This window comes from Pongo pygmaeus, chromosome 10, assembly GCF_028885625.2.
Source record: "Pongo pygmaeus isolate AG05252 chromosome 10, NHGRI_mPonPyg2-v2.0_pri, whole genome shotgun sequence".
Taxonomy (NCBI): Eukaryota; Metazoa; Chordata; class Mammalia; order Primates; family Hominidae; genus Pongo; species Pongo pygmaeus.
The window spans coordinates 69,527,712-69,549,817 of NC_072383.2; the positions used below are offsets into that span (position 1 = coordinate 69,527,712).

General features: G+C 35.5%; 1 protein-coding gene across 1 annotated transcript in view; it reads right to left on the reverse strand.

Annotated features, from left to right (window-relative positions):
* Positions 1-4,027: 4,027 nt before the first annotated feature.
* The window catches only part of ZFC3H1 (zinc finger C3H1-type containing), a 54,787-nt gene continuing 36,708 nt past the window's right edge, over positions 4,028-22,106 (reverse strand). Inside the window, exons 22-35 of the mRNA XM_054445430.1 lie at positions 20,671-20,857; positions 18,515-18,703; positions 17,767-18,004; positions 14,595-14,700; positions 14,310-14,508; positions 13,695-13,789; positions 9,638-9,748; positions 9,266-9,370; positions 8,967-9,132; positions 7,767-7,867; positions 6,215-6,316; positions 5,488-5,527; positions 5,125-5,187; positions 4,028-4,995 (exon numbers count right to left, since the gene is read on the reverse strand). Coding sequence (XP_054301405.1) covers positions 4,858-4,995; positions 5,125-5,187; positions 5,488-5,527; positions 6,215-6,316; positions 7,767-7,867; positions 8,967-9,132; positions 9,266-9,370; positions 9,638-9,748; positions 13,695-13,789; positions 14,310-14,508; positions 14,595-14,700; positions 17,767-18,004; positions 18,515-18,703; positions 20,671-20,857 — 1,840 coding nt within the window. The 3' untranslated portion in view covers positions 4,028-4,857. The remainder of the gene's footprint in view (positions 4,996-5,124; positions 5,188-5,487; positions 5,528-6,214; positions 6,317-7,766; positions 7,868-8,966; positions 9,133-9,265; positions 9,371-9,637; positions 9,749-13,694; positions 13,790-14,309; positions 14,509-14,594; positions 14,701-17,766; positions 18,005-18,514; positions 18,704-20,670; positions 20,858-22,106) is intronic.

A 22,106-nucleotide genomic window follows, 5' to 3' on the forward strand; every position in this document is an offset into this window, starting at 1 on the left:
TGAAAAGTCGTATTTGTTTATAGATTGGATAGTCTTCAAAATTTATTAGTCTTGCATAGTCATGTTATTCTACGGTAATTGAAATACAATTAACTCACGTATTCTTAACATTCTATTCACTGTTTTGTATTGTTTTGTTCTTAAACTGGAGGGAAAATTCAGATCCATCACAGCACCCACCACTTAAGAGTCGTATTGGCTTCAGATATTCTGGAACCTCTGTGTTCTTGATCAAACTAGGAAGCACACATTCCTCTAAGCTTAAAACTTTTTCGTTATTGTTCCTCAACAGAATCATTTTATTCCTGGCTTTAATTAGCTTTACATTGGTTGCAAACATCTCTGGTATTGGGTCAAATAGAAAAAATCAGTTTAAAGCAGTGAAGACACTTTGGGCCATCTTTTTTTTTTGAGACGGAGTCTCGCTCTGTCGCCCAGGCTGGAGTACAGTGGCACCATCTCAGCTCACTGCAAGCTCCCCCTCCTGGGTTCACGCCATTCTCCTGCCTCAGCCTCCTGAGTAGCTGGGACTACAGGCGCCCACCACCACGCCCAGCTAATTTTTTGTATTTTTAGTAGAGATGGGGTTTCACCGTGTTAGCCAGGATGGTCTCGATCTCCTGACCTCATGAACCGCCCGCCTTGGCCTCCCAAAGTGCTGGGATTACAGGTGTGGGCCACCACCCTGGCCCACTTTGGGCTATCTTTGGATAGTTCTGTATAAACAGAAAAATAACCATGACTCTTAAAACATAATGGATCAACACCATAGGAAAGGTTAAAAAAAAAGTAATGGAAAACCATGTAGACTGGAATTGAAATAGTGCTCTGCAAGCTGTAGATAATAAATGTTGAAAGTAACATTTTATTCATGCATTACCCAAGAAGTTAGAGAGAGGGAAAAAAGTAAAAGCTAGTAGCAGCAGCTGCAATTACAATCAGACTTTGGATATCAAGGCTATTTAAACTTGGTCTTCTAATAGGATTACTCCTAGTCAGTCATGCTCATGTGGATTTTGAAGCACAGGGTGCCCTCAAAGGCACTCTCTTCTGAACAGTTAGGCTGCTATGGCGTTTTACACATCTGTTACCATGTTTAATGAATTTTCAGTTGTGAATGAATTTGGAAAGTTAAAGCTTTTCAGAACGTTTTTAAAAAAGGCACAGGTTTCCAAATGTACAGATAGAAGTGACACAATTTTTGAAAATATTATTGATCTCAACTTTTCCTCCATTTTATCCCTTAGCCCAATGATTCACTTCCATTCAGGAAGCCTTTCCCAACTTCTAACTCAAGTTAGGATAGATACCCTTTGCAGATGCTTCCTTGGCATACATTCCGCTTCTGTTAGAATGTAAAAGGGGATCCCTTTACTCTTCTCTGTATTGAGATTGCCTAGCACAGAACTCAAATGGATTCTGAAATGAAAAAAATGCCTGATTCTCTTCATGAGGCTTCTGAAAAACATGTTGTGGGGTCCCTCTTGTGAAGGTCACCAAATGAGAAGTGGAGACAAACTCTATATCCATTTTGCCATCTGTGGAAGACAGAGGCAAGTTTCCATTATCTACCTCAAAGATGTCAGAAAAAATTGAAAAATCTTTTCACATTTATCATAATCTAAATCAAGTAGTACTGAAAAAGTAGTGAGGAAGGTTATGTGAATGATGGTGGAAGATGGGAATGAGGACAGGACGGAACAGCACGTAGAAAGATGGAACACCTGTAGAAAGGGAGCATTCTGGTGGCATATGGAATAAACCCCTCTATCCCCCAAAAAGATGAAAGAAAGAAAAAGCTCTTTTTCAGCTTGACTCTAACACCTGCATTAAGAAGCATCACAGCTTGGAAAGATACAGTCCTAATTTTGAACAAAAAAGAAACAATATTAGAAATGTTCATCAGAAGCTTGCCTTTCTTGACCAGCTCTTGTTCAAAATGTTCTGTATAATAATTACTGCTAATATGCACTAAACGGCAATGATACACCTGCAGGCATAATCCTCAAACCTGAAAGGTCACTAAAATTGTATTTCCCCATTCTTCCCTCACATTAATGTTAACATAGACATGAAAGCAGACTTGAGGAAATTAGGACTTATCTGTGAACACATGACAGCTTTAACCAAGAATATTGGCCCTGCTTTGTATTCTAGCCACATGTTCCTACTTTTTCAACAACCTTGAAAAATAAATATTTGAACTACAATCTTCAATAAAGTCCCCCTACATTTGTTGTCAGTCTTAATCACTTTTTTCTTGTCTGCTTAGTGCCTTTAGCTCTTAGATGTTGCACCTGGAGATTCTTGCTTACTTTATGATGTAGGTTTATACACCCTTTAATTGAAAGCAAACCGCCTTAGATAATCGAGTGAAAAACAATGTTACAAGGTCCACTTTCCGTTAAAAGGCAAATAGAAATATTAGGCTGTTCTCTAAAATGAACAAAAACACATAAAAATACATCATCATCTACCACTCCATTTCCTTTATCAGAGATAAAATCTCACAGCCTAAAAAGGCCTCTTTTGTGTTCATGTTTTGTCCCCCAGCAGGGGTGGCGGATACAAGGGACTGCAGTTCTCAATGACTAGTCTTTTCTCTGTCCAAAAGAAAGACTTTAGTCACACAGTATGTGAAATCTTTTTATATTCATGTTTCTACAATAACCATAAAAACTTTAACCCAAATTTGTTTAATACTTTAATTATCATGTACTGAAAGCACTTCATTAAAAAAAAAAAGTAAAACTGATAATGGAAGGATGACAGGAACATATACCTCACCCTTAAGCAGTGTGTGTGATTTTTTTTTAACGTGAAGGTTAAAGTTGAGTTTATAAACTGACAGGAAAAGATATGAGAATTTATCTTTAAGGCAATATCATTTGTATAAGATACCTTTAAATAGCAATATGACAACGGATCAAAGAGGAAACAGGGCCTATTCCTACATGACTGTGCGGAACATGTGAATGGCCATCCCTAGAGTTGTTAGTGTACAGCCTCCATGGATGGACCCTGTGACTGCATGCACTGAGTGGAGTTCTACATACACCAATGCAAAGAACTCATTAAAAAAGAGACAGAGACAAAATAGTTACTGCTGATGAAAATGTTAATGCAACAAAAGTTCAAGCTTAGCACTGTCTCCTAAAAACTACTGAGACATTTCAGTTAACATAAAAACTGTTACACTATGTATGGAGGCACACACTGGAAATATTTTACTAAGTACCTAACAACTGTTTTCAAAAAATCAGAGGAGGAAAAGCTTTCAAAGTTATATAAAGTTAAATGCATACAGTGAGTAGATATCTATTCCTCTAGGGTTACTATTTTCCACCCACATTTTTCTGGTTTTAGGGAAAAACCAGTAAGCCTCCAGCTTTCTTTTTGATTAAATGAAAGACACTAGACAAATGGATTCCATTCTTGACCCCATCAAACAGCACTTACTAGCCAAATCACCCTGTCTGGTAGGCACAGAATAGGGACTCAAAATATGGTTCTATTTTTAGTGAGCATTATACAAATGTAAACACGTACAAGTTTCCTAGTATTTCATGGGGTTGCTGCTCTGCCTCTAACAGTTCAAGCACATGTAGCTGTAAGATCAGATTTGTGGCCGTGTGTGTGTGTCATTAACATTTTTCCTGCCAAGGTTAAAACCACCAAATATAAACTGAAAACAAAATAAAAAGCAAGGTCTCCTTTGCATTCAATCACACTGATATTCGACATAAGATGGCATGTCACTAGGCAAATCATTCAAACTACAGTTGGGAGGCACTTTCTAAACACTGAGAATTTGAGAACAAGGAATTTAATGGTAGTGCAAACCTCTCTGTTCCCTGTCCTCACAACAGTATCCATCTTCTCATGAATTAAAAAGTCATTAAATTTTTTTTTTAATGGGAAAGCAGTTTCAAGATAAAAAAGTATTGCTATAAGTTATGGTGAATATCCGTATCTCTGACTTCAACCCTTTCCCACCAGTGTGAAAAGTGAATAAAGACAGCAAGAGTTTTTAGAAAGTTAACTTATATTAAAAAAGTATATAAACAATTTTAATACTACAAAGTAGTATTTCAATACAAAGCAGTTCAAATATTAACTGTTCTTTAAACTGTTAAACTTTATTATAAATTAAAATTTCTTTACAAAAAAATTGCACATAATATTTGACCACTCTTAGGTTCTGATGCACTGGCATTTGCAATAGTTTCTTTAATCTTCAAGTTAAACAGTCTCGGCAAGGAGTCCAGAACGTAGAAAGGGTAATAAACAACCCTGATAGAGCATTCAAGTGCAACTAGCAGACTTGTGGCCATGGCAGTTACACTTTCCTTAAGATGGACTGCTATAGTTTTAAATCCTGAAATGAAGAATCTCAAAAAAATTTAAAAAGGAAAAACTAAAAGGGACTGCCTGCTTTTTTACTGTAAACACAGCCCTGGATATTAAATCCCAAACAGGAATCTCTCAGGCATCAGAGAGTGTCAAGTGAATCAGGAATAACACAAAATAAAGGAATGGGGGAGAAAATAAAAAAAAACAAAAAACAAAATTAAAATAAATGTCAGTCACTTTGAGGAACTATACTTACGTATATGATGTTATGAGAATCTGGCAGGGCCTAGAAGCAGGCCAAACAGGAAGTTCATTTATCCAACCGAAGAGGATCATGTTCATTGCTTCCGGTTTTGAGGACAGGATATTGTAGGGAACTTGATATGATCAATAACGCTTGTCTGCCTTACACAGACCTTAGCCAGGGATCAGCCTAATCTTGAAGAATCATTCAAATAATTTTGGCAATTATTATAAGGACTTAGAACTGACTGCACCCAGTGTTCAGTGATTCTTGCTTTCTGTTTTGTTACTGTTTAAATTTAAGAGCTCATTTAGGCTGACTCCAATCTCTTGGCACTTGGAAACTAGTTTTCTCAGGTTATCAGTTTTACCTCCTTCTGATGCTTCAAACAAGAGTTGCTGTAAAAGACAGGGAAGCATAGAAGTAAGACTTAGCTAGAGTTTGAGCATTACCACATCAATGGATATGGCACATGCAGAAAATTTACAGGAAAACATCGAGATAAAATAAAAGATAAAAAGCATTACATCTTTCCACAGTGATGCACAAAGAGGTAACTTCTGTAAGGCTCTCTGATATAAACGGTGGACCTGTAAGATAGATATAGACACAATTCCATCAGAAAATATAATGAAAAACACCTTCATAATTCCATCTGTTTAAAGAATGGTAATTCACAGTAACATCTGAGACAAAATGGTTATGCTGAGTTTTGGAGTTTCTGAATATTTGGTGCTCTTAAAATGTTAACTACTTTTGTTTCCCCACCTGGTTCTTAGTGTGCATGAAATGTTAACTTCTGCGCTTTAATTCTTTTAAATTGAGAAGTCAACAAAAGGGGCAGAAAAACTTTTTAAAAGTGACCCATCTGAGATTCAACCATGGCTTACCTCTCTTTGTCCCTTTAGAACAATCTCAGCAGCAATGGCTCTAAGAGAAAAAAAAAAGAAAAAAAGAAATATAGAAAAAGGAAAAGAAAAATTTATATATCTTTGAACAAAATGAAAGACCACCACTGGCAGAATACTGACTGTGGGAATCTGAGTACAAAACTTCCTGAAAGTTAACAGGCTAAACTTCCAAGGAGGAAAACCTATAGTGAAAAGAAAAATTCAACAATTTTTATCAACTTTACAAGAAAAAAGCAGACCAGTGTTTTGAACATAAATAACGTTCACGGGAGGAAAAAAAAATAACAACAACAACAAAAAAAAAACACCTCATAATTACTAGTCAAAAATACCTAACACTAACACCTTTAAAAGAAAGAAGAAATCAGACTACAACAGGGTAGACACACCACCATTTCAAAAGAGGTGGTCTTAAAATGTCTGTGGCAGATTTGTTTGATAACAGTACTGTTACCTAAATGTTCTCCTTCAAAGAAATTTAAAAATCTATGCTTTTTGCTTTTAGAGGCAATTCTTAATGAGTACTCACTCTCATTAAACCTCAGTAAATGCTAAAAACAAATCTAAATTAAGAGTAGCAATCTGTCCAGGAAAAAAATAAAAATATATATATATATATAGACGTCATTTCAGATTTACCTGTCTGGAGCAAACCTTATAAATAAAAGCAATAGCTATAAAAACATGTACATGATTGTTGCATTACATTTTCCAGGTGGCCAGGCATGTTGGGATATTATATGTAAACATCTTGGCTTGAAGTTTCAGAATCTGAACATTGCTTTCTTCCCATTCATGTTGAAGTAACCTGTAAAGTACATTCAGGAAAATGAACAAAGCATTGCAAGTATAGCGAACCCCAAATGTGCTCTATGAGCACAATGACGAAGTATAAATTTTTGATTAGTTAAATTCCATCAAGACTACCCAGCAAATATTTTAGAATGCCTCTTACAAAAATTACCCTGGGACAGGAATATGCAAACTACGAAGAGGTCAAGTCAAGATCTATGCTCATCTTACCAAACTACACTAAGGTCCATGTATTTCTATAGGACATGAAAGCATTCCCTCCAAATAACAGTCCCTGTTTCCCACCCCAATTTTTTTTTAAAGTAATGGCTTTTTAGTAACGCAATTTCCTGGTATTTTTCTTTCTTAGAGTATGATCAATCTTGAATGTTTCTTGAACTAAAATGCATGTATAGTAACTATTAAAGTTCTTTATTCTCCTGGAAAAAAAGAACAGGGATGACCAGAGGAAATAAGTATCAAAACACAGAGGTAGGGATTTACCAACAAAATAAACAAGTAAACTACCTATATTCTAAAATGCCTATCACAATAGAAAATAATCTCAAAATATGACCACATTTTCTATTTCACGTTTTATCAAAGGTGTTTCATAATTAACATTTCTGTAATGAGCTTCTACAGATTGGCAGGCTTGCTAAGAAAACTGTAAAATACTACCATTATGTTTGTCTCAACTTCAGTTTTTAAACTTTTATACGATTTTCCCCACAAACATGCTAAATGAAATGTAAATCCTTTAAAACATAAGGGAACATTTCATAAATATTTTAGGCATCTTATGATCCATAAAACGTTAAGATACAACTGATGCAGTGGGAATGACTGCACAAGTGGAAGCCAATGCATTAGCATGCAGGGTACCTTTTTGAATTAAAAAGCATAATTCTTGTGGATGAAAGTGGGTTTGCTGTATCAGAGCAGAGAAACTACAAAGAAAGGCTGAGAAATCTCGTTCTGATTGAATATATGAAATCCCTAATCAGTGCTTCAAAAATGTGGTGTGAGGGCTCAAGGTCAGGAATCTACATTTTAAATGAGCATCCCAGGAGATTCTAATGTTTGCCAATATTTGAGAGCAACTGACCTAGGTGAAAATATGAAAACCTCTTAAATAATATTCCCTTGCCATGGAAAACAAGCTTACTGCTTATAATGCACATGCTGAGGACAGATGGTGTGTGTTTAGGGAACACAGATGAACTTTACTTGAATGGAATTATTTGCCCCTTTGTAACCTAAAGTTTTCTGAAGCGACCAGAATTTTTACACTGACTTTTGAATGAATAGCTAAATATTGGCTTAACAACTCTGAAATTAAGTAGTATATATTCATGAGGACATAGTGGAACAACAGACTATTTTTATCAAGTTTTCAAGAATAATCTTATATAAAGAGCCTATTCCATTAGGCAGAGGACCAAAAGAATGTTACTTTTTCTTACCTCAATGCAAGTCCAGAATTAGCTGGCATAACTGAACAAAACCGTTCCAAGGTTTTGGAATGCTGGGTCTTTGGAACACAGCTCAAATAAAAGAAAATAACCTGTAAAGGTTGAGGGGGGCGAAAAATGAATGCAACCAAAATGTGAAATCCAATTACCTATGTGTTTTAACACGAAAACCAAAATGGTCTTTAAGATATGAATTATAAATTATAATAATGTATGATGTTGTGAGTTACAGTTCCTACCATTAATTTTATTAGTGACTTTCCAAATATGAATTAGGAAATATGGTCTAGCGATGAGAGCCATGGGCAGAACACTGACAAGAAGCCAGGAGCCTGGGTTTTCATTCCTGAGTCTACCTTTACTTGCTGTATAGCTCGGCAAGTCATAGGGCTAATAATACCTGCCACATCTTGCTCATGGAATGCCCGTGTGTAAATGACTTAATGTCCATAAAGTGGTTTGAGATCCTGGGATAAAGAATGGCATAGAAGTACAAAGCATAATAATTGGTTATCCTGATTAGCAACAAAACCACCCCACCAAAAATAAATAAATAAAACATACATATGTTTTAGTCTACAATGAGCTTTAGCAAGGAGCTTTTTAGCCTATAATGCACTGAATAAAAGTGGTGTCTGAAAAAAAATTTTTTAAAAAGATAATCACAAAACTATATCATTAATTAGATTCTACTTTTAGAATTATAAGCAGCACCTAATTTTAAACTTTCTTATGCCTTGTGTATAGCTATATTTGCTTGACAAAATACTAACAAAAAGAGCAGCTACAATGTATAAGTCCATTCTTATTTATTTTGAAGTTACTAAATTTTTCATTCAGTAGAATTTTCAACTACTCAAGCAAAACATTACAGGTATTACAATAGAATCTTTTATTTGACATGTTTTTTCATTAATATGTATTACACCTTAATATCCCTTCAATTTTGCTTCAAATGTTAAATTTTCATAACCATAACATAATAATTGATGCACATTTTAATTGAGCCTTAAAGGGCTCTATTGCTAGACTCTGAATAGATAAATAAGAAACACAGTCAAGAATAATAGTGAATGTTAAGAAAGTAGTCCTAGGAAAAGCTCTCTTGATATAAAACAGGAGTTTTGCTATCATTTTTAAAGTCTCTTTGTTTTACACAAACATCTAAAGAAAAAAGTTTTGAGTTCTTACCCTATTATGAAATTCATAGTTGGACCAGTAATCAGCACTGCTAAAAGGAATGGGGTATCGGGCAGGGACTGTAACCAAACATCTATTCACTAAATCAGTAAAAAATTTGAATTCTTGAACTTTGTTTCTGGATCCAGCAGCTCTATTATTCGCAAAGACAAGATAACTGCCAAAAGAAAAATATTATAATTTAGAATAACTAAGACAGTAGTTCTCTCACCAAGAAAGCTGATCACCCCTTTCCCAATCATACCCCTTTATCCCCAAATCCCATTCTTATCAAGAAAAACTAAACTTACTCCATCCATATCTTCTGTACTATATCACATCTCATAGCCACCCCTAATGCTGCCTCATATGCCTCCACTGTCTCTTTAATACTTGATTGAAGAGGATGACAAAGGCTGTTTAATAAATGAAGGAAAAACATATGTCTATCATTCATTTCCATCAGGTGAAGGAATGACAAAGTATTTTAAACATTACAGATGTTATTAAAATAGAATCCTCTTTTGACCCTTCTTCTCTAGTATATATTAAACCTCAGCATCTCTTCAATTGTGCTTCAATGACTTTAACATCAAGTTAATTATAACAAACACAGTGTAATTCAGTAATAAATAGCAAATGCAGGCCTAGTATGCAATATCTCTCCACAGTGGATGTCTCACCAGTAAATCAGCCACAAATAAGGAACTTGGTGGTTAAACATATCATCATCAAAATTCCCTTTACATAAACGAGATGGAATGTCAATTGGTCCTGGAATATTTAAGAGATACCTGAAAAAAAAAATCCAAATATTGTTTTAAATTACACCTACACACACATGAATTACACACATATTTTTTAAAATCATTAGTTTCACTTAAATTTCATTGAAATATTTTTTAGAAAGCAATGAGACTTTCTTTTCATATGCATACCATACTTCTTTGGTCACATCTCTAGGATTACACATTACTCAAAATGCTTTTGTTTGTTTGTTTTTGAGACAGAGTCTTGCTCTGTCACCGAGGCTGGAGTGCAGTGGCGTGATTCTCATGTCTCAGCTTCCCAAGTAGCTGGGACTACAGGCATGCACCACCACACCCAGCTAATTTTTGTATTTGTAATAGAGATGGGTGTTTCACCATGTTGGCTAGGTTGGTCTTGAACTCCTGGACTCAAGTAATTCTCCTGCCTCAACCTCCCAAAGTGCTGGGATTACAGGCATGAGCCGCTGCGCCTGGCCACAGTTTTATTATTTTATACCTATATGAAAAACTCTCCTCCTAAAATGAATTTTTTATTCTATCCCCAAGATTAAACAAAACACCATAATCCTCTAATTAAACTTAGTTTAAAAAGAACAAATGAGTCTACCAAGTATCTGAAATTTTCCAATGAAATCTGTACTTTCTTGTTAAAAAAAAGATTTACAAGGCCTGGGGCTGTGGCTCACACCTGTAATCCCAGCATTTTGGGAGGCTGAGGCGGGTGGTTCACTTAAGGTCAGGAGTTCAAGATCAGCCTGGCTAACAACTTGGGTGAAACCCCAAGATCTCTACAAAAAAATACAAAAATTAGTCAGGTGTGGTGATGCACACCTGTAGTCCCAGCTACTCCCGGGCTGAGGTGGGAGAATAGCTTGAACTCAGGAGGCAGAGGTTGCAGTGAGCTGAGATCACACCACTGTGCTCCAGCCCATGTTATAAAGTGAGACCCTTTCTTAAAAAAAAGATTTACTAAACCTTATATCTGAAAGTAATCTCTCTCACATATAGCCATACACACATACAACCCATTTAAGTTTAATTTTAGACATGATATCAAAGTGTATTCTATAACACATTAGCCTGTAAGGTACCTGTCAAAAGATCTATGATCAAATAAGGTTGGGAAATAATTACAAATTATAGCCCCTTCTTGAAAAGCCACAATACTTACTGGGATTCTAAGTCAATCCCAGTGACTCTTAAGAAGTCAATCAGTATAGAATTCTACTTGACTAAGTCCATTTTCCTTCCAATGTATTTTAATCTGTGTGTATGATACTTACCACCATCTTTAAGAACAATGTTTTTAAAGGAAATACATTGATTGCAAAAATGACAATCTAGTATAACTATTGGTCTTAAATTTTTAAATAATTGCAAGGGAATAAGTCTTAATGAATTAGATGGGCTGTATGGGGGGCAAACACAAGAAAGAGAAGAAATAGAACATCTAGAAGTTAGGTTATCATCCTGACTTTGCCAAGACAAGCTACATTACCGTGAGTTAATCCCTTAACTTCCTCACTGAAAACTGAGATGGTCAGAAGAGATGACTTCAAATCTAATCTACTTAAGACTATAATCCCTAGTTTAACTTTACTAAAGTAAATGAAATCCCCAAATTAATTTTTCTGCCTATCTACTTAATCTTCAAATTGACTTGAAACACATGCAAATTACCCTATCTAGTTCTTTCTGCCTGCCATCTTTATACTAAATGTCACATAGAGAGTTGACAGAATTCAACTCCAGGTAAAAATTATAGTGCTAAGTATTTTGTTTAACAATTTCTACTCACGAAATTTTAAAAGTATTTTGAACCAATTAAGAGCAGATGTCTCCTATTAATAAACATTGACAATTTATGAATTAAAAAAACTTGTATCAATATACAACAAGTATGGCAATGCCAAAAATTGTCTCATCTATTGTCATTCTCTTAATATCTGATGAAAAAGACTTTCTAAATTAACAGAAATGCACAATCTCTGTATAACCAACAGTTTCACTATTGTCTAAATAAGCTATAAACAGGATACCTTTTTCTCTTAAGTCTCAGTGAATTATGACTATTTCCACAAAAGAATTTAATAAAGATGACTTAGTAATGAGAATATATTTGGAGACAACTCATTTTCAAATTTTTATTGATGCTTATTTATTCTGCCTAATTAAGCTGGCATCAAGAAGATCTGAAGATCTTTGATTAGTTACCAAGGCAGAAATTGGTGGCATTTTCTTTTAAACTAAACCAATTATCTCTGTGCCCAAGACCAGAACCAGCAAGTCTCTAAACAGTTTGGTTCAGCCTTGAATTAGTCCTTTGCCTGAGCTTGAGATGTTAAAGCAAACTAATTTAAACGAGGAAGAAACTGAGTATGGAGAAGCTGAAAAATCTCTAAATCTCTTATGGAAGTTTAATTATTTTATATTAATTTGCATTTAAAATTATTTCATTTCTAATTATTTGTAAATATTAATCTGGATGTAACAGAGCAGAAAGAAGGGCCCTTTGGGAAGGGCACTAAAATCGCTATGGCAATAAACTGGCTACCATAAGAGGACATATATAAAGACTCAAGTCTGGGAGGGAATAGTGTCCCCAAATCTTAAATAAAACTGCCATGTTCACAACAAGTTCTAGGGTGGGCCGGGCGCAGTGGCTCACACCTGTATCCTAGCACTTTGGGAGGCCAAGGCAGGCGGATTGCCTGAGCTCAGGAGTTCGAGACCATCCTGGGTAACACGGTGAAACCTGTCTCTACTAAAATTTAAAAAAATGAGCTGGGCGTGGGGTGTGCACCTGTAATCCCAGCTACTCGGGAAGCTGAGGCAGAATTGCTTGAACCTGGGAGACGGAGCTTGCAATGAGGCAAGATCGCACCACTGCACTCCAGCCTGGGAGACAGAGCGAGATTCCGTCTCTTAAAATAAAATTAAAACAAAACAAAACAAAACACAAGTTCTAGGTTGGATAGATCACTTACTTAACAAAATTTGGGCTTTAAGATTCTATTTTCACTCATCTGTATTTTCTACAAGAAATTTTTTGGGGAGATATTCAGCTTAGGTCTTTCTTCTCTTGTTCTTCCTAATACAAAATAATAGAGTATGTCATGATAAAATATTTTCCTTTTGATGCTGCTTTACTTAGGATCGGCAAACCATGCCTATTTTTGTAAACAGTTGTACTGGAACACAGTCATAACCATTCATTTACATTTCATCTATGGCTGGTTTCTCAATAAAGCAACATAGTAGAGTAGTGGTAATAGACCACATGGCCTGCTAACCTAAAATATTTACTTTCTGGCTCTTAAGAAAAAAGTTTGCTAACCCCATAAAGAGATGAGGAGGACAAAGGAAAGATAATTTTAAGAGCCTCCCCCCAAAAAATCATTATTCAAAATCTGCCATGACCTCTTATTGTTGGAATAGGAACTCTCAGGAAAGACAGTAAGCACAGCTCTATATGAGCTATTAAGAAATTAATGGTTGAGAAAAGAATCCTCTGAAGCTTCTTACTCCGTAACATTTCAGAGGCTACAGCAGTTCTCTTCAGAATTAAAAAAAGAAAAAGGCATATTATTTATATTCACTTTGATGACCTATCAAATAAATGAAAATATATTTTGTAAAAAATCACTGAGATTGCCTTGGGATAATTAAGTGCTATAATATTAAGTACTAAAATTAACAACAATAACGATAAAGTAAAAGAATGAGTTACTATGGTGTTAATATATGCCTTACTTTGTACAGTGTGTTTAATCCAAAGAATGTTAAAGAATTTTCCATCTTGCCTCCATTTTTATTGTTCTATTTATTCTGTTTCGAGTATTCTGTTAAGTGGGTACTCAAGTACTAAAAAGTCAGTCTAAAATGTCATCATATAAGAAAAAAACTGTAATCTTTCCACTGAACTGTGCTATCGCTCATTCCTCTACAAACTAAGAATTCTACAACTTACCGAAACAGATCCAAGTTATTATACTTCTCAAACCCCGGTTTAAAGAAGGATGCAATAAATTTCCGCAAAAATGGAAGAAGATTATCGCCTCGATTCTATTTTAAAAAGAGGGAGGGGGATATATATCAGGCTTACAATGTTTAATTAAAATGTCACAAGGGAGAAAAAAGGCCTTAAAAAAGTACTAATTAGATTAAGTTTCTTGGGTGGGTAAGGGGCACAGGGGATAAGTTTGAGACATACTCAGAAAACTTTTATTATATTTTACTCTCTGAATTAAGTTCAACTAACAATTAAACAGCTTAACCTCTAGTATTACCACAAGCTCACATTTCATCCACCAATTATGTATTAGCCATCCAGCACTGTGGTAGGCGTTGGGCTGCAAATATGAGTAAACATGTTCCTTGCCTTCAAGAAGTTTAGTAAAGTATATATTAAAGCAGCTAGGAATAAAATTACAAAGCACTGTAGTAAGTGCTATGGCAGAGAGAGAAGGAACACCTAACACAGCTTGCAAAGGGTAAAAGGACCAGGAAACACTTCCTGGTGAGGCCAATAGCAAAATCTGAAACATAAAAGCATCATATTTAAGAATTATGCATCATTTTTTACCTGTAAGATGAAGAATTTGCACATATGATAAAAAACCTCTGCATTCTGAGGATTTTTTTCAAATGCAGTAAGCCACACTGCTCTGGCTTTGTCATGCTGATTTGTTTGCAAATATAATGCAACAAGGGCTTCCAGCAACTGGCAGTTAATGGGACATGATTCCAATAAAGATTTACAAAGCTCCATTGCAGCCTCATACCTTAACAAAAGAGAAAAAAAAAAGGCTAAAGACATGAAAAGATCACTTTTTAATATACGGTTAGCTGCTTGGCAATTAAGTTGTACCTCTCCAGGAGTTGGTGCAGAGCAATCATGTTTGTGTAAAGTGGAAGGCAGGCCTCTATTCTTTCCTCAACAGTAAGGCTCTCATCTGTGCAAGCTTTCACTGCATCTACCCAAAAACATCACAACAACATGAATCATGTCAATCATAAAAATGAAATATTTGACTGTGTTACTTCAACTCTGAGAGACCAATGAGAAAAGATGACCCCTCCCTTTGATTACCCATCCATCATCTTATTCACCTTTACTGAGCTTCTGGCTTTTACTCAAAGGAAGTAATTCAAGTAACCTCCAAAATCCTAAAATTCAATTCCTTACCCTCAACTTTCCTGGTAAGAATAAAGCCATCCCATATGAGCTTTTGCATCTATCAGTGTTTTCATTTAAACAAGTATCTCTGCAATTATCCTAAATTCTTTAAAACCCATCTCAAAAAAAAAATTACAGAATAAATTATCTTTTCATCTTTCCCTGACCACTGCAAAGGAGGTCGTGCTCTGCCGCCCCACAGCCATTTGAATGTCTCTCCAAACTAGATCCTTTCCTTACTCCATCAAAACACACTTTTCCCCTTGTAAAGAGTTCTTTCTTGATCTTGTTGCTACTTACTAAACGGTACAATGTTTTACTTTGCCCAGCTGTGACCATTTCCTCCTTACCCAATGGTACCACAACTTCCCAGATCTGTGGAGTTTAAAAGTGAATGCAATCACTTTGAAACTGTGCTCTTGAAGTGCATTCATAAGGACTCATATCTAACCAAACATAAAAGCTCACCTCTACCTTCATTTTATTTAACATTTGACAGTGTTCTTTCCCTTCTTTTTAATTTCTTCTTGCCTCTGCTTCCAATAGATTGTTTAAATTTCCTCTTAGTCCCATTTTAATGACTCTACTCTCCCTTTTACTCCTTACTGTTATGCTTTTAAATCTCATTTCCTTAGAAAAAATATCTCATAGCCTCAACTACTGCATAATTTACTTCAAAAGCACATTATAAAAACTGTAAAGCACCCTCTAACACAGTAACTTCTATGTGAATAACACTCAAATCCACTTATGTATTGATAATTGTCCAATTAAGGTCCACTTCCCTTTTTTTTTTTTTTGAAACGGAGTCTTGCTCTGTTGCCCAGGCTGGAGTGCAGTGGCACGATCTCGGCTCACTGCAACCCCTGCCTCCCGGGTTCAGGCAATTATCCTGCCTCAGTCTCCCGAGTAGTTGGGATTACAGGCACACACCACCATGCCCAACTAGTTTTTGTATTTTTAGTAGAGACAGGGTTTCACCATGTTGACCAAGCTGGTCTCAAACTCCTGACCTTAAGTGATCCACTTGTCTCAGCAGATTATCAAGTGCTGGGATTACAGATGTGAGGCACGACGCACGGCCAAGGTCCACTTCCTTATTTCCTACCACCAACAATCATTTCCACTTGAATGACCAATTACAATCACAAATACTACTCCTACCATCAAAATCAGTCTTCCCAACTTACCAGTTTTCTATTAATGACACTTTCCTTTTCCCAGTCTCAAAACCCTGAAATCTTTGTTTACTCCTTCTCCTCTTCCCTGACATTTAATCTGCAACGCCCCCGCCTCACTCCCACGTATTTCCATGTGATAACTTAAAATATCTCTAATATCCTCCTTCCCAGAATACTTTTCTTGTACTTCAGTTACTGCCATCAGCTTCTGGTTGGTTTTCCTACCATTGGTATAATTTCTCTTCAAGCACATTCTCTTTCTTAAAGAACCTCTACTGCCGTCAAGTCTATCACATTTTCAAGATTCTTGAAAATCAAGTATCATTCTACTTATCAAGCTTAATCACTACTATTGTCCAGCACAGAATTCTCAGTCTGATAAGACCTATCCCTTTTCCCAATCACACTTCAAATCCATTGCATAAATTCCCTTCTACCTGTTGCTTTTTGTTTATTTAACTCCCCTAACAATAATGTCCTTTCTTTTATTTCCTTCCTTCACTGGGTATTTAATAAGCACTTAATAATTTGCCAGACATCCTTACAGGCCCTTAGGAGTAAAATGATAAATAAGACAAGGGTCCACCCCCATCTCTGACGAGACCCACTTTGTCATATTGATAGCCATGCTTCAACATCTAGTTCCAGGTCCCCATTCTTCTATGAAGACTTCCTTGATGATGCCAATCTATAATAATCTCTTCCCTTTGGGTTCATGGCCTGTATCAAATAATTCTATAAATCACAGATCCTAGTCTCTTTTTTTTTTTTTTTGAGACTGAGTCTCACTTTTTTTTTTTTTTGAGACTGAGTCTCACTCTGTTATCCAGGCTGAAGTACAATGGCGTGATCTCAGCTCACTGCAACCTTCGCCTCCCGGGTTCAAGCGATTCTCATGCCTCAGCCTCCCGAGTAGCTGGGAATACAGGCGTGAATCACCACACCCGGCTATATTTTGTATTTTTAGTAGAGAAGGGGAGTCATCATGTTGGCCAGACTGGTCTCGAACTCCTGACCTCAGGTGATCCGCGCACCTCGGCCTCCTTGGCTGGGATTACAGGCGTGAGCCACTGTGCCTGGCCCTAGTCTCTTTTACGTAGCATACAATTTAGACTATATACTAACACACAGTTATATGGCCTTGTATGTTTAATAATTATGACAAATGTATAGATTTTATCTTCTGACTAGGCTATATACTTCTTTTAGGAAGAGGCTTTATATCTTCTAATGTGTTCCACAATAGTCGTATCATTTAATATAGAGAAGCAACCAAACTCACTGACTGATGAAGAAAATATTAATTGGCTGAAAAGATATAAATCTTTAAACTTCCACCTTAACGGACTGCTAAAAAAAAAAAAAAGTACCTAGTTCTCTGATTTAATCAATTCATCAAACTTTCATAATTTATTTTCTCTACGCATTTAACAGATATCCTTTGCCACAATCAGAAAGATAAACAATATAATATCACGCAGTTACTGGTTTTCAAAGATGCCAGTGTCCATCTTCTCTGATTCAATACTTAATCTGCCTAATAAATTGTGAAACTAAAACTTGCAATATAGAGATATAAATTTGTTCCACTTAATTACGGAGAATCACAATAATGGGTAGTTAATGTTCTAAACACTGATGTTATAACAGTTGATATTACAATTTATAAACTTTATACTTACCTTCAAAAACTGCTAACAACATGTCAGGATTGGTCTTTACATCTTGAACTGCTTGCCATGGCATTACAAATGATTCAGTGTTAACAATTCTTGAAGGATTATCATTAGATGGATCATAAAATTTTGAAGGGAGAATGTCGAATTCAATAAGATGTATGTAGGCCAACCATGCCAAACATCGATCACTGGTTTTAAGGTATTCAGCTACTATTCCATCATTAGCAGATTTCAATGCATTCTAGGTAAAATTTAAAATTTTTTGATAAAAAAATTATCTAGAGATGTCAATATCAGATTAACATAATTTTTACTATGCTAAAGTTTATGAAATAATAAAAAGGTCACATTTATTTGTACATTTTAAGTGTCCTGATACTTAAAATCTAATAAGACAAAGACAAAACAGTAAAAACAAAAAAAAATTTTTAAACCACACCCATATAGATTATTTTCATCAGACTGATTTTTTTCCCTTATGGCTTGAATCTTGAAGTTTATCTGTGGATACTTAACATAAAATATTTTCATTGAAAACTTACAAAAACTCTAAAGATATTATACCCATCAGGCAAATGAGGAAATAAAGTCATAAACTTACCCAATGTCACATGACTTACTAGTAAGTGGAAAAACAAGGATTCAAATCCAAATCTTGTGCTTTCAACCATTAAATAATGCTATGGATAACGGTGTAGACCTTTTAAAGTTTTTCTACAAAATGCAATTAAATGCTGTAGCAAGTGCTTACCTGTAAAATTGCCAGTGCACTTTGGCATCTTCCAGTAAATATGTGCAGCTGAACTCTAAACAAAAGAGCCTCTAAAAGCTGAAAGGACAAAATATTGGATGTTTCCTGCTTGGCTGCTCCCATCAGAAACTCCAACATTCTCTCACATACGTAATCCTTTTCTTCAAAGGTGCTTTCTAGGTGTAAAAACTGCCCAAAGGGCCTTTATATTATTAATCTTGCCTTTCGGGAATAAACCAAAACTATAGACTTTTCACATTTCGTTAAGAAACCATCTCATAGTAAATCTTCAACTTCTGCAAAAAGGATAATTGTAAAAATGTATAAATCCATCTTCTAGTACTACAACCTAGACTCCCTCTTCTATCACATATCGAAAAGTGGAATCAGATGAAAACTAAAACAATACAGATATACTCTTAGAGACATCACTGAAGCAATTTCATTTCTCTTTTCTCCGATTTAAAAGGTAAATCGCAGCAAGATCATGATGAATATCCAAAAGTACACATTTATTATCACGTACAATTTGTGTTGCTTAGGTGTGTGACTGTATAAAAGTTTTGAGAATAGATTTATGTTAGAAATGTGCTGGATGTGGTGGCTCATGCCTGTAATCCCAGCACTTAGGGAGGCCAAGGTGGGTGGATCACATGAGTTTGAGACCAGCCTGGCCAATATGGTGAAACCCCATCTGTACTAAAAATACAAAACTTAGCCAGTCATGGTGGTGCATGCCTGTAGTCCCAGCTACTTGGGAGGCTGAGGCAGGAGGACTGCTTCAACCCGGGAGACGGAGGCTGCAGTGAGCCAACATCACACCATTGCACTCCAGCCTGGGTGACAGAGCGAGACTCCGTCTCAAAAAAGATTAAAAAAAAAAAGAAAGGAAATGCATTACAAAACACATTAAAGACCAAACAACTTCAAAGAAAAATATTACATCTTTTGAATATTCCACACCCTATAAAATCCTGTAGTGATAACAGCATTCACTTTGGTACAATGCTCTAGGTTAAAAAAAAAAAAATCAAGCATCCTTTACTATCCAAATCTGTTCACTACCTGAGTCCAAAGAGTAAGAAATAGAGTAGCAAGTTTATTAAGGGGTATCATGTTATCCAAATCTATCTGGTTCACAACTTCAGTTGGTAAGTAAGTGACAGATCTGACAGCAATAGATTTATTTAAAAATTTATCTGAAACTAATGGCTCCCAAGTTCAGGTGATAAAAGTTCAGGTGAATATTTATTTTATTTCTCAAGTGGATCAATTATAATTTTAAGTTTGGGTAAAAAACATCCCATTCTTGGCTGGGCATGGTGGCTCACATCTAAAGTCCCAGCACTTCTGGAGGCCCAGGCAGGAGGACTGCATGAGCCCAAGAGTTCAAGACCAGCCTGGGCAACAGAGCAAAAACCCATCTCTACAAAAAATCTAAAAACTATCCAGGCATGGTAGCACGCATGTGCGGCCCCAGCTATTCAAGAGGCTGAGTCCAGGAGGACTTGGGTCCAGGAGGTAGAGGCTGCAGTGAGTCACGATTGCACTACTGCACTCCAGCCTGGGTGACATTGTGAGACCCTGTCTCAAAAACTGACAGCCAAAAAAACCATCTCATTCTCTTGGAGAAAGAGGAAGAGGCCATTTTTTCTCAATCAAATGTTTTTAGCTTGGCAAGTTTAGATATTAGTGTGAATTACAGATTGGGATTATTTCTATAAGCAATGGAAACAAATAATAAAAAGACAAAAATGTTTCCTGGCAGTCATTATAATTTCATAGAGGCAATTTAAGATAAATTTAAAAGAAACAATTTTTTCAGGTGTTTTGCAAAAGCTACACTTAACTTTGCCCAAACTAAAACTGTGTAAAAATAGGTAAGTGTGAAATTTTTAATAATTTTACATTTTTTCTTTACCAATAAAGTTAACAACAACAACAAAAAAATCACCTCTTCACTAAATATTGTCTTCTTGCTTAGTCTAAATTCTGATCCAGAAGTGACTTTGTGGTTACTAGAAACTGAAAGTAAGGTTATTATGTCTATATTCAGATAAGGCATATGCTCTATTAAGCTACTTATCAATATTTAAGATGATCCAAATGATTATACACACACACACACATACACGTACGTTATCTTTTCTACTCACAGTCCAAAAGCTTTGATAATCTGGAGCATATTCAACAGCTGTTTCACACATTTCCTGCACCTCATCCTTGGTTCCTCTTTTTGAGAACAATCTGAGGTAATGGCACCAAATTTCTGGATTGTCTTTGTTATTTTCCAATGCTCGCGCCAGAACATTTAAAGCAGAATCCAAGGATTCTGAGCACTCCCTGTATATATAAAAGAAAAGGCAGAAGTGCTTTTTAGAACCTGCTTGAAAATTTAAATAGGGCTAATCCAATGAGTCAATTTTAAAATTCCATTTTCTACTAGAATTTACCAAGAAGTCAGGATCACTTATGAAAAGGGGTACTAGATTAAGATTAAATCACATGCCTAAAAGTTTCTGATTTTCCACAGACCCAACAATTTTTTTAAGCGACTGTTCAGTAAGCATTTACCACAGATAAAAGTACAATGTTATAAAACCACTAAGATTATCAACTTCAAATGTGCTTTATGTCCATATTCAGCAATACCTTTTATGATTTACACTGTTCGGGAATGCGAAAAGTTAAACAACTCTCTCTCAAGGCCAGCTACTGAAAGTACAAAATATCAAAGCTTTCAGTATAATAGTTCTTTTCAACGGTCAAGGGCTTGCTATCTCTTGGAGAAGATAATTCTTTCTCATGATCCTATTCATAAAATAATGTACGGTTCTTTTGGCCTTCACTCAGTAAATGAGTCAGAAAAGAAAACACTGTAACTTATCCCATTAACATGGAAATGACACACAGGAAAGTTAAATAAGCAACACATCCAGGCATGTGTGGGTTTATTAGCACTCTGCAGCACTGCCTTATTTAAAAGCTTTTAAGATAGTCAAATATTTCAAAGAAATGTGTAAAAAAAAAAACAACCCTTGAATTATTGTAACTATAAAGTTATAATTACGAAAAGATTATTCTTGGCTTATTTCTACTACCAAGAAGTTAGAAGATGCCATTTGCAATATAAACTATTGGTTGTATAAGTTAATTACTATTTACCTTATTTAAATACATATAATTTAATATGACACAGAGACAAAAAGAAAATTCGCCATAATTTGGAGGTTCTCAGATAAGCTTTAAATATCCATTACAAATTAACAAAATTTAACCTGCTCCACCATTATTTTATCATAATTTTATTAACAAACTATGACTACTATGATTTTTTAACAAAACAATAATCAATCATTCCACTAGTCAGAATTTACTGTTTTAACTAATCCTACTTTGAAATAAGAGCCTACTGGAGTAAAAAACTTTAGTATAATTTATTACCCATACACTGAGCCATGCACACAAACTCAAGATCTAATCTTAAACTTGTCTAATAGCTTTTAAACAATAAAATGCTTTTGGCTTTGTCAAAAAACAAAGACTCCATTGATACTAGGAAAGAAACCTGACTGATTACCATAGGTAAAAA